At 36.8% G+C, this 12945-nt stretch overlaps 1 protein-coding gene across 1 annotated transcript in view; it reads left to right on the plus strand.

Moving 5' to 3' along the window:
- Nucleotides 1-8819: 8819 nt before the first annotated feature.
- LOC129234572 (coiled-coil domain-containing protein 50-like) overlaps nucleotides 8820-12945 on the plus strand; it is a 43835-nt gene continuing 39709 nt past the window's right edge. The window contains exon 1 of the mRNA XM_054868594.1: nucleotides 8820-9064. Within this exon, the coding sequence (XP_054724569.1) occupies nucleotides 8980-9064 (85 nt within the window). The 5' untranslated portion in view covers nucleotides 8820-8979. The remainder of the gene's footprint in view (nucleotides 9065-12945) is intronic.

A 12945-nucleotide genomic window follows, 5' to 3' on the forward strand; every position in this document is an offset into this window, starting at 1 on the left:
TAGCAGACCAAAGGAGCCGTTCACAAATGATACCACGCTTGAGAGGGGGAGGGAGGGTTCGGGTTTCATGAACTTGTGACAGTTTGTCTCAAAGGGGAATGAGGGGTTACAAAAAGTGTGACATCACATATTTTTGTCGAAATCGAAGCGTTTGTTATAGAAATATGCTCATCTAACATTGCGTGAGATGTGACGAGGGAAGAGTGTAAGGTGAAGTGTGACATCCTTTGTGGACAAACTTTCTGGATTTTAAGCTACTATGTACTGAAGTGTGAAACCAATTTCCTTTCTCCCCCCCCCCACCCAGAAACTAAGTTGTTCGGCGCCTCCCGCGCTGGAAAATACTCGCCCCGGGGGGTCGTCATCTCTACCGATGAACCTAAAATTTTAAAACAGTATTCAAACCAAAGTCCCTTTTTATAACGCACCGCAGATTATTACATATTTCTAAACATTAACATTCATGCAATATGAAGAGAGAAAATCTTAATTTTAATAGTCAATTGCATGGATATATTTCAGATTGATTTTTTTCCCTCAGTTCCTTTTATTTATTTTACATACACTGCTCGACATTGAAGATGCAACACCAAGAAGGAGTGGTCAGAAAGTGATGAAATTTGGAAAAAAGACAGAGAGGAATAATAAATGATCTTAATTTCAAACTTATAGGCAGAATACAGAGCGAGAACGGCGTCGACTCAGTAGGATGTAGGGACCACCGCGGACAGCGATTCACGAAGAAACACGTCTAGGCATAGAGTCAATAAGAGTGCGGATGGTGTCCAGAAGGATGGCTCTCCATTCCCTTTCAACCATTTGCCACAGTTCGTCTTCTGAACGAGGCAGGGACAGAGTCCTATTCCTATTCCTATTCAAGGTCACAACTGACTACAACCATATTTATGTCGAGGACTGCATACTAAGTGCCTTGCCTCCATTATTTTATATACCCATAGATGGTAGCACCATCACCGGATCGAACAGTTAATGAGAATTTAGAACTAGTCCAGGAGCTAATAGCTACCTAGTACTAGCACCCCCAGAGGCATCGTTTCACTTGGAGGACATTGAGACCACGAGCATATTTAACGTCGCCCAGTCTCCTTTAATGACGACGGTGGGTCTTCGACCATCGAGGTTCGAACCCAGGACCCTCCGGCCCCGAATCCGACACTCTACCGATCGGGCTACCACGGCCCGGGACAGAGTCTGCAAACGGCGTTCAGTCACATCCAGTGTCGGATACAGCAGGCGGGCAACCGGGCATTTTCCCGGTGGGCCGGTCATGCTTCGGGCCGATCAACTAACAGCAAAGTCTTTCGGGCCTGTCTACAAACAGCAAAATGTAAATTTTGCGCGCATGTGTTTAGAATAACGAAAATTCAAAAAACACAGCCTCAGCTCCTCTTTACGCATGGGCTAAAGCTTGCGGGTGGAGGGAGGCGGGGCCGTCACCAAGAGGGGGGAGGGGGAATTTCTGAAATAGGGCTGCCCAGGGCCTGATTACCACACAGGCTGACTAGGCCTAGGCCCTGTGTTCCTAGGGGCCCCCTCCATTTTGTAAAGAATTATGCAAAGCATTGCAACGATATGAAAAATACATGTCTTTAAATTAAAAAAAAACATATGACTTATTAATTGGAAAAAAACTTTTTTGACGGGGAATTTTTAATCATTCTGCCAGTAACGATAATTTACTTGGTCACGATTATTAGAGGGCCCAAAGGGGATTCGTAAATGCACATTAGTGATTTATACATAGTTGTGTGATTAGACAAAGATGCCTCCAAAAGAGCATTCGTGCCCTAAAAATGTAAATGAAACACTACATAGTCTTCAGGGGGCCTCCAAATTAATATGGGCCTAGGGCCTCACTTTTAGACAGTCGGGTCATGGGGCTGTCAATATATTTTTAATGGTGTAATAAAAAATAAATGAATAAATTTTAAAAAAAAAAAAACAGGGAAACCTTAGCGGTCGTAAAAAGTTAAACTACTTTTGGTCTCTTTGACGCTTTTATTTATAAATGACAATTCACAATTCCTATAAAATGCAACTTACAGCAAGGGCCGACGTGAGGTCATATCAGCTTAGTTGGAGAAGAAGGGCCCGGCTCGGAAGTGAACTCGTGAAGACGGTAAAATATCCTAATGGTGAAAGGTGTAGAAGGAGGGTTGTGAAAAAATTGACCTTTGGTCATTTTCTTCCCGGATCTGCTTTTGCTCTCGGCGACCATGTTTATAACAATTGGAATAAAAGTGACAAAATAATTTTTTTCCGTAAAATTATTTAAAAAAATGCAATCTTAAGATACCATTGAGGAACATGAAAGACTCTACATTATTAAGATTATCAAATCAAAGGCCAAAGGCCGCCGAAATGTGAGTTTCAAACATTTTTTGGTGAAACATAAAGTATTCTGAACGCTGTACAAACTCACGGTTTCGGGCCCCTCAGGTTAAAAAGAAAATAAGTTGATAAAAACCAATGCCGGAAGAACTCCAGTGGTCCTCAGAACCTCCCCCTCCCCCCTCCTCCTAATATTATCGAAGATCGTGTAAAATGTAACCTTTCGGGCTTTAGTTTTGAATAACTTCATAAGAGAACAGCCGAATCCACTCCCGCTATAACATGGAATTCCTGTTTCGAAAATTTGCTGGAGGAAAGTACTCGAACCTTTCCCATTTTTTTTTTTTTTTTTTAACATTCCCAAAGATAGTCTAAAACTGTTTTTAAATTAACAGTATCAAATTTTTTCTGGGAAAGTGCCCCGTCCTCTCCTCTCGCTCGGCATCATTAATGAAGAACATTTTAAATCTCGTTTTTAGTGCTTCAATTTCAAAAATTTTCCGGGGTGAGCCTTCTGAAAACTCCTTTTCCTACATCACTGAAGGTCAGCAAAAATTTCGTTTTTGGAACTTGACTTTCGTGTAACTGCCGGTGTCCTAGTCTTGACCAAAAAAAGCTTTCAAGTCTTCAATTTGAAAATTTTTCTGGTGGATGGCCTAATCTATCTCACTTAAAATCACGAAAGATCTTCTATAACTGCGTTTTCAGAGCTAATATATATATTTTTTTAATTTCAAAGGAGAGCCCCCGGAACTGCTCTTCATACCATATACTCGACGATAATTTAAAATTCTGTTTTTGGATTTCCACTTCCGAAAAATGGCAGCAGGAGAAACCCTGAACGTACGTTCCCCTAACATCACCAAATATTCTCCAAAACTGAGTTTTTAAGACTGCAATTTCGAAAATTTTCCGAGGGAGAAGCCCCCCGGACACCCCTATTTCAGACTGAATGTTAAACTTCCCATTAAGTTTATATTGCTAATACTTTAATGACTCCCAAAATCCAGAAAGCTCATTCCACTCTCTTTTTCTTTGTGTTGATACATGCGTTTGAAAAAAAAAAAAATAAGGGGCTGCCAAACTCGTACCCGACCCCTCACACCAGGTTTTTGACCTCGCATCGAGTCTGGGGGTCGTCAGGATATGGCAGTGTAAAAAAGGGAATGTTTATGACAGGGTCCAGTAATGTATGTTTGTGTCGAGGGACTCATCACGTTCTAAGACGGCCTTAGTCTCTCATCCATGAACATCGATAGATCGATTTCATAGGCATTTTCAGGGCAATTAAGTTACTCGTTATGACTGCAGAAAAGGGCATACTAGCCAAGCAGTGTTATCATTACGGAAATATTCAATCAAGTTCCGAGCATTATAAAAATTCTTAAACGGACAATCACAATCACAATTTTCCCCAAAAATAAGATTTAGCTAATACTGTATCAAATTGTTCACCATTAAAGCGCAGAAGTGTTCCTGTCTGTTAAATTTTGTTTAAATAAAACATATTTAGTTGTTAAGAATAATTTCCTCATATTTACGTGATATCCCAATCGTTAAGCAAAATTTAATATCTATAAGAGCTATATGGGGCCGCTACATCTCCTAATGCCAGGGCCGATTTTTGCAACCAATCCGCCACTGGTCACATCCCACACATGTTCGATTGGTGACAGGTTAGGAGAGTATGGTGGTCAGAGAAGCATCTGTCTGCCTTGGAGAGCATGCTGCCAGATGCGAGCACTGTGGTCAGGCATTATCCTGCTGAAAAATTGCATTAGGTAGCTCTTGAAAAGGTAAGGGATTGGCACCGGCCGCAGCACATTATCCAAGTATCGTTGAGCCGTCGTAGTGCCCTGAATACGAACTAGAAGTGATATGGAATTGTACGCAATTGTGCCCCAAACCATTATGCCACGTTGTCGTGCGGTTGGACCACAGTTACTGCCGGATTAGATCTGTCTCCACGTCGACGCCACACACGTATGCGGCGACTATCACTGGATAAACAGAAGCGGGAGATCTGAGAACACGACATTTCGCCATATTCTGTCACCCACGTCGCTCTAGTCCGGCACCATACTAAACGTTGCTGTCTATGTTGCGGGGTCAATGACAGTTTTCTTGGACGCCGTGATTTAAATCACGGGGGTGTGTCCCTAAACTTGAAAACCTCACTCTAAGAGTACTGACTCTTAATAGGTACCTGACTCTAGTGTGGTGATGGCCTAGCACGGGCCTGTTTTTAGTATTGGTATTGTTGCACATCATCCATTCTTTGACTCTTTACTGTCTACACATTTCATATCTTTTTCTGTTTCTAATTTCAACATTAATCTATTGTCTACTATCCCTTTGTCACTGTTGGTGTATATTTCTACCCAGGAAGATTGCATATTATTATTTGCACTATAGTACGGTGCAAATAGACCGAAAAAAGGCCTAACCCCAACATCCAAAGTAAAAGTTTCCCGTCAACTCCAAATTGTTGTATACTGTCCACATATTGTTTGGTAAAAAGTTACACCGTTTTCAGCGTCGGGTTTTGGGGGGAGGGGGGAAGAAGTTGGTAAATTAGTAGTTTTTATCAGTTTTTCCGAAATATTTAGAAAACTATGGTGTTTAGCGCGAAAAGTGCAATATAATCTACACTAAATTACGAACAAAATGGTCCTAAACATTATTTTATTAAGTGAACGGTTCCAGAGTTACGATAGGTGAAAAATAGAAATTTTTCGTATTTTTTTAGATTTTTCGGAAAAAAAATTCATTATCACTCAGGAAACTAATTTTTTGTATGAGGAGTGTTTTTTAAAAGCAAATTGCGATTTATGGGGCCGGTGGTATGTTTGTGATTAGCCCTTGAAGGAACGACAACCTCACCACCTACTCAAGGGGCTCTACTTTTAAGGGAAAAGAAGCATTCATGGACCGTGGTTATATAAATCTGCTGCACGGAGACACCCAAACTTTCTCTAGACAATGCCGCAATAAGAATAAAAATATATTTTAAACATAGATGATTTTAAATTATAAAAATTCATAACAATTTTGATTTATAGTTATATCATTTTTAATAATAACATTTTTATAAGTGCAACTTTTGAAGTTTTTTCTTTAGAAAATAGGCATATTCGCCTGCATATTGCAACCATATTTTATCAAACTTTTTGACGTTCGTACACTGAGTTCAATACTAATATTTAATAAAAATGTAGAACGTTGAATGCGACATATTGTGATGTAAAGTATTCATCAGGATTCAGTCCTCTTCAAGCATACCACAGTCCTTTTCTAGATCTTCGTCTATGATATTAGTGCCCCTGTTATTACTTCCTAGACGTGAGCAATTACTGCACATACTTGAGCAGTTTAGACCACTACTTCTGCACTCGCAGTTATGGACGCATTCGGCTTTTTAAACGCGCACTATGAGGGAAAGTAATTCCTAGGGAGTTGCAGAAGGCATTGTTGTAATTGGTCTCAGGTATTCACCAATCTTCTTCCACCCCCACTGGAGGTAAATTCTTTTTTTCATCCAGCTGCTGCTGAACCTGGTGGTATATGAATGCTGCCTGGTAGCTGTAGAAGTGAGGGTAAGCCAACTTGAACAATGAATGGGCTGCGTTGCAATAGCCTGCAAGTTACACTGGTAACGAAAGCTATCTAGATCTTCAGTATTCTTTGCTCCAAACATCGCAAGAAAGAAATACTTTCCTGTGTCAGCCACCGCACTGGGGTCAGCTTTGGAATCGTTAAGACTTAGAAGCTTCTTACGAAGAGCGTTGTTGGCTTACATTTTTCTATACGGTGAAATGTTTCCCTTCTTGTAAAAAGATGGTACATTGTCACATCCTGTAAAGGCGTATATTGCAAAGAGTACACCCTTCATGTCTCCAATGCTTCGCTGAATGTCCGAAACAGTGCACACCTTTTCCTGCTGATTGCCTTTCTTTGGTACCACCATTTTCATTTTGCTTTCTGATGGTGTGTGAACATTCAACAGGACTAGTAAGTCCATGTCATCACCGATCACACAAGCTTCAACTCCATTCTTAGCTTTATCAATCGCTGTTAAAACTATAAATAAGTCATCGTCACCCGATGCTTGATGAACTGTGCAACCGCCTCTTTGCAAGTACATTGTCAGGTGAGAAATTAGGCCCATTTTGTTCTTAGTGTTAGCTAGAAATTCACGTTGGTTGATAGTTACATCGATTGAGTCTTCAACTTTGACTTCAATGTTAGTCGTAGAACGTGATCTACATAATTGTTCTTCACCTTTTGTGGTTCCTTGCTCATATTCATCAAAAACAAGTTGCTGGCCTATAATGAGCAATTACGTAATTTATGTATTGCTCGCAAATCTGTCTGAAGGTAGCTGGGAAACGTCAGAAAACACGATGAAGAAGGTGATCTTCATTAATGATATAGGACGCTTTTTCTAAATAAGGGGTGCTCGATGATTCATTTGAATCTGGAACCACAACAGACACCATTGCAGATTTGCTCCCCTTCCTTATCAAGCCAGATTCGTCGAACAAGGGTAGATGATATGCACGTAATTCGAATTAAAATAGTCAAACCCGTTTATTAGAATATCGGTTAAAAGAATATCCCGCTTAATATAATACATTTTCAATGTTCCAAACCAATGTAATGTGTTATTTTTATCCCGGTTTTTGGAATATGCCGCTTATTAGAATATTTTTTTCGTGGCAAAATGGCTATTCACTTAAGCGGGTTCGACAGTATTTCTTAAAGACTCTCATATTTTCTTACAGTGCACACCATCCGATGTGAGAGAGTATTAGGCAGGGGTGCACGTGGACTCAAGTGAAATTTTTTGAAGGCAGTGTGAAATTTCCTGAAACTATGAGGAAGCTAGACCCTTCTCCCTCCCCAGTAAAAACTCTTCAAATATGCATACAAAAATCATTTAAATCATTAATGAAAATTATTTTTAAAGTTCATTTATTTTTTTATTTTTTGAAATAATTTTTCAGTTTTAGAATGTGTTGTCAACCCATAAGTTTTGGAAATTTCTGAAGTTTCGGATCACAAACACCCCTGGTATTAGTATTCACACATACAGTGGTGTTGTTAATTATTATAGACTTGGTAATAGAGGCTAAAGACTGAACAGCTAACTTTCTTTTCAAGAGTATCTCTGAATGTTTTGTTCTCAATCTTTTTTGAAGCTAGTAGTCTAACTTCAAGTGCTTTATCACAGTTCACGCAAATTGAAGAAAACCGGTTCTCGTTCCCAGTATTTCTACGTTTCTAACCCCATGTGGTGCCTCTTAGTTTCTTTTTGACTAGAATACGATTGTACAATATTACTTTTTAATGAAATTATTTAGTTATTTTTTGTTTACGTAGTAGTTAGAATTGCACTTCCCAAAAAATCTTAAAAATGGGAAAATTTTCTACTTTTACACCCGCCGTAACTCTGGAATCGTTCACTTAACAAAATAATGTTTAGGACCATTTTGTTCGTAATTTAGTGTAGCTTATTTTGTATATTGCACTTTTCGCGCTAAACACCATAGTTTTCTAAATATTTCGGAAAAACTGATAAAAACTACTAATTTACCAACTTCTTCCCCCCCTCCCCCCAAAACCCGACGCTGAAAACGGTGTAACTTTTTACCAAACAATATGTGGACAGTATACAACAATTTGGAGTTGACAGGAAACTTTTACTTTGGATGTTGAGGTTCATGTCTAATTGCACTGTACTACTAATTGATTAATTGTTTTTGAGCCGATAAATAGCAAGTTACCTTTTAAAATGCAGTTTGAATATACTTGTATCGTAGCAGATCCTAGTAATTTAGCAATATATACTACTCATGATCAGTTCCGAGTGGTTTACGTTGCAAATTATTTTTGTATCTCATATTTTCACACTTGGATGACTAGCATAATCGTAAGTAGTATGAGTGACAAGACAAGTTTTCTTTGCCTTTTTCAGATTTATCAGAAAGATTAACTGTTAAACAAGAGTTTCTACAAATAAGCTTGAGAGCTTTTCATTTTCGTTTAAATAGTTAAAATACACGAATGACATTTTTTTCCTTTGCTAAAAAGTTAAATACGCAAAACAACGAGAAATCGCCTTCCTATTTACATTCTCTCACCACAGGCTACTTTCAGTTCCCAGTAACCTCCCCACACGCGATTAGTTCTAATTTTTGGTTCTAGTATCTATTTTCACAATGTGTAATGAATTTCCAGAAATTTCAGCTATAAAATTTCAATGTATTATTCATGTTTCATACAACAAAAATGTTTCTAGCTGTTAGTCTGGTATTTTTAATTTCTTTTGTCTCAAGAAATATTTATCCCGAAGATGAGCGGGTTGGCAACGCAAAAAATGTCGCTCCACTTGTTGACAGTTGTTATTGTTTAGTTCGATTCGCCTTCACCCGACGAATGGTGCACGTCCTGATGTGTTTGGTAACTAAAGCAATTATTTTCTGTGAAGTATTCTGACGTGTTTTTTTTAAAAGAGTTTGAATCGAAAATGTTATGATTTTGTGAAGCATCGATACATTTTTGGCTCATGGCGAACCTATTGAGGATATATTACTTTCATTCGTGCGAGTGACAACTGTATGTAAAATGGATTGTCAAGTTCGAAGCATGGCAGCAGCTGCATCAAGGATATCAGAAGATGTAACCATTCCAGAAGGCAAAGTTGAATCGGGTAAGTAAATTAAGTATTTGTAATTTATAGATTGAGAAAATATTTTGTTCTAATTTCTTTTATTAGTAACAATCAGTTTTCAAAAATTTGCTTTATAATTATGCTGTTGTAATTAACTTTTGAAACTCAATTTATCATAAAGTTTTGTTCCCCTCACCTTTCTCTGTCTTTGATAAATGATTAATTGATTAGATTATTTAGTAATCAGGACTTTTTCATCTTGGAAAATCTAAACATGAGTTAATATTGGGTAAATGTTCACTGTTAACATAAGCTTTCACATTTGTTTTCTTCTAAAAGTAAAATTAGTGCTGTAAAAATATTACTAATTTATTTGGAGACAAACTTGAGAAGTGACATACATTAATGTGTGATTAAGCTTCGTATAAACGCATTAAAAATCAAAATTGTTCTAAAAAGCTATAGGCAAGTTTGAAACATTACCTAAAAGAAACTACAACTACTTGAAACAATTCCAGCAACAGAAAGTGAGTAAAATGCCGCAGACAGATCCAGTTAAAATGCAATTTTATTACCAATGAAAATGTTAAAATATTTTTGCATGAAACGGGGTCATTTCAGGTGCGAAATGGGTCTGCTTTGTGGCTCTTTCACTAAATTCTTTTTCATAACAACAGCCACTTCACAAACTTTCATATCTATAAATGAGACACACACAAAAAAAAAAAAACTCCAGCTTCCAAGTCATTCTCAGGGCAGTCCTTTAGGTCAAAGATATTTCAGGTTAGGTTTGTGACAGCTAATACCAGTGTTTCTCAACCTTTTTTTTAACCCGTGAACCTGCAAGCGTTTAAAAAAAAATTGCGAGCACCGATGATTTTTCTCTTTCTTTTTTCATCTTTTCTTATCTTTCTTTCTTTTTTTTAAAAAAAAAAGACCTTGCATTGCGGATTGTGAAAAGCATATTAATTAGGGAGCAGTGAAGATTTTTTTCTACTTTCTTTTTTTTTTTTTGCAAAAAACATTTTTTTGACTTGAGGATTATTAAAAGAATTTTTTAAACAGCTAAGGATTTTTTTCCCCTTTTTCACAGAATATAATTTTTATAAAATTTATATAAATAAAATTTTTCTTGGTGTAAGAAAACTGTTACAAAATTTAAAGAATGAGATGAGTAATTATTGTGATAATTCTACAGAAATAATGGGACATTCTACAAAAAAGTCAATCCTTTGTCCCACACTTGATGGTTCGTGTATTTTATTAATAATTTTGAAGGGGAATGAAAAAATTTTTTGCTTAAGAAATCACACATAACTTTGTAATTTGTTAGAAAAAAATTGTTCATTAACATTTAAAGTATCATTTTTAATCTTAATATATAAAAATCAATGTCTTGAGATAACATATATATATATCAACGCACAGCCAATACTGCTGACGCCTCAGACTTGAAATTTGGCAGACATGTCCATATGATTATGAAAGTATCCACTAAGAAAGGTTTTTACGAAATATCGATTAGTTCAAGAGAAATTAATTAAAACCCCTTAATTTCTGTGAAATTAAAACCTGTCATTGAAATTTAAATCCCTTATTTTCGGAGGTTTTCCTCCATTCAAATCATATTATTCAGTACTTCATCTCAACTTTTGGTCGAAAGCGAATTTTAAATTTGATATTGTTTTTGTTTCTCACGTGATTCTTCGAGGCTTTTCTCAAGTCAAATAATAATGATTCTGTCTTTTGCTTTCATTTTTTCAAAACTAGAAGCGAAGTTTTTAAGAACATCATCACAGTCGGACTATTTTTTTGAATTTAGAAGAGTGCAGTTTCCTGTAAAAGTTTGCTTTGCAATAACCGTTAATAAGTCACAAGGACAGACATTAAAAGTAGCAGGGATCGATTTTGGAGACTACTTTTTTCAAACATGACCAATTTTATGTAGCTTACTCCAAAGTCAGTTCATCAAGCAGCTTAATAGTTTTAGCACCAGGAAAAAAAAAGAAAGAAACTAAAAATGATGTATACAAAGATGTTCTTGCTTAAACATAGGCATAACAATAAAATGTGGATGGCCTGTGTTTGCAAAGATAATCAATACTTTAAAAAGATCGTTAATAACAGTTGAAGATCGGTTAAGGACAAGGGCATATATATATGGAGTCCAGGGGCCCCGGGATCCTCTCAAAATTAGAAAAAATTATAGGTAATAAGTAAGTATTATAAGTGATTTTCGAAACTAGATGCACCAAGCACTGTTAACCCCTGCTAATTCCATTACCCAAGCAATGCCGGGTACGGGAATGCTAGTGAAATATATGAGGTATCATGTGCAGAACAAAATGATCTTTTTCCATGGAATGGCCTTAATATACATTGCTGGAAAATCATAGAAATTTGAAAAAAAATATCACAAAATTCATGTAAAAGATGCCATACACAATTTTTACCCGACTGTGTGTGCGCAGCTTAAAGGAGGGTAATGTGTTTATCAGCCTATGTATGTATGTCCGTTTCTATGTTCCGTTCTAGGGGCTAAACGCCTTAGTCAATTTTGGTAATTCTTACGTCAATAGATTTGCCTTAACCTTGAGAGTGTCACTAAACATATGACAGTAATCAAAATTCACCGTATCAACAACCAGTTGACAAAATATGGCAGTTTCAGGATCGGCGCACGTTTGGTGTTGCACACTGTCTCGCATGCTACCTGCGTGCGACAAATGCAGGTAGTTTTTGCTGCCTGAATTTTTTTGTTTACTAAGTCTACTAATTGGGATCTTAGTGGCCGAGTGGTCTAAGCGATTGCTTCTCCCACTTGAGGCGGTGGGTCAAGACACACTCTCTCCGGATGTACTTTCCCCTCTTTCTGATGTGAATTCTTTCATGTGTTATTTATTTGTATTCTGTACTGTAATAAAAAGTATATTATGCATAACAAAAGCAAGACACTCAGATTGTAGTCCTGATCAAAATAAACCCATGCAATAAGCACCAAAAGAATGTCTACTAATTCGATTCTCATATCTGACATGTTGCATTTGATTCAAGAGACTGAGTTTTGCGATGACGCGTACTTTCTTGACAGGCATTTTTAGTTTTGCGAGAATGATTTGACTGACGGGGGGGGGGGGGGCGTTTCCGTTTTCGCGTCATCATGAGTTATACAGGCTGTTTATATAGCTGTGCTGTGTTTGACTTGAGTTCGCGCATTTTTGCCGAAGGCCAAGCACATGTAGCTTTAAGCAGAGTTAGGTCCCTAGAGAGACTAATTATCAGTAGTTTAGACCACCGCAAGTTACTTAATAGGGGCAGTTCTCAAAAGGTGGGAGCAAACACAGACCTCAACTTTGAAGCTTCAACACCAAATAACTTTCATTTTAATTAACTCAAAAATTTTTGAGTTAAATTATAATACTGTATAGAGACAAGAATTGACATAAATTATGGAAAAAATGCTCTTTAAATGCCCTTAAAAAATATTTTCTTTGCTAAAAGGCGCAATTTTGAACATACCAAAACGTTAACTGAGCAAATGTACCATTAAAGAAAAATTTTTTTAAATTATTTCCGTATGTTTCAAAAAAAATTTAAAGGTATGAATCTAGCACTGAATAATTTTTTTTTAATATTTTACAAAAATAACAAAAGTAAAGACAGATTATTCACTTTGTAAACGATTTTAGAAAATAGTAAGTTTGAAATTTGATGCATGTCCAAAATTTACGATCTTTACAATGCTATTTTTTGAGAACTAATGATATGATGTTTTCATTTTAAAGGTGTTTATCGAGCCTCAGAATCAATTTTTAATTGTTTAAAAGTGTTTTCATAAGCTTTTATGCAGTATCTTAGAAGAAAAATAATTTTTTTTAAACGTACATGTGAGATGTCCAAATGGCGTTACAATCTTGACG

The sequence above is a fragment of the Uloborus diversus genome, chromosome 1 (assembly GCF_026930045.1).
Source record: "Uloborus diversus isolate 005 chromosome 1, Udiv.v.3.1, whole genome shotgun sequence".
Taxonomy (NCBI): Eukaryota; Metazoa; Arthropoda; class Arachnida; order Araneae; family Uloboridae; genus Uloborus; species Uloborus diversus.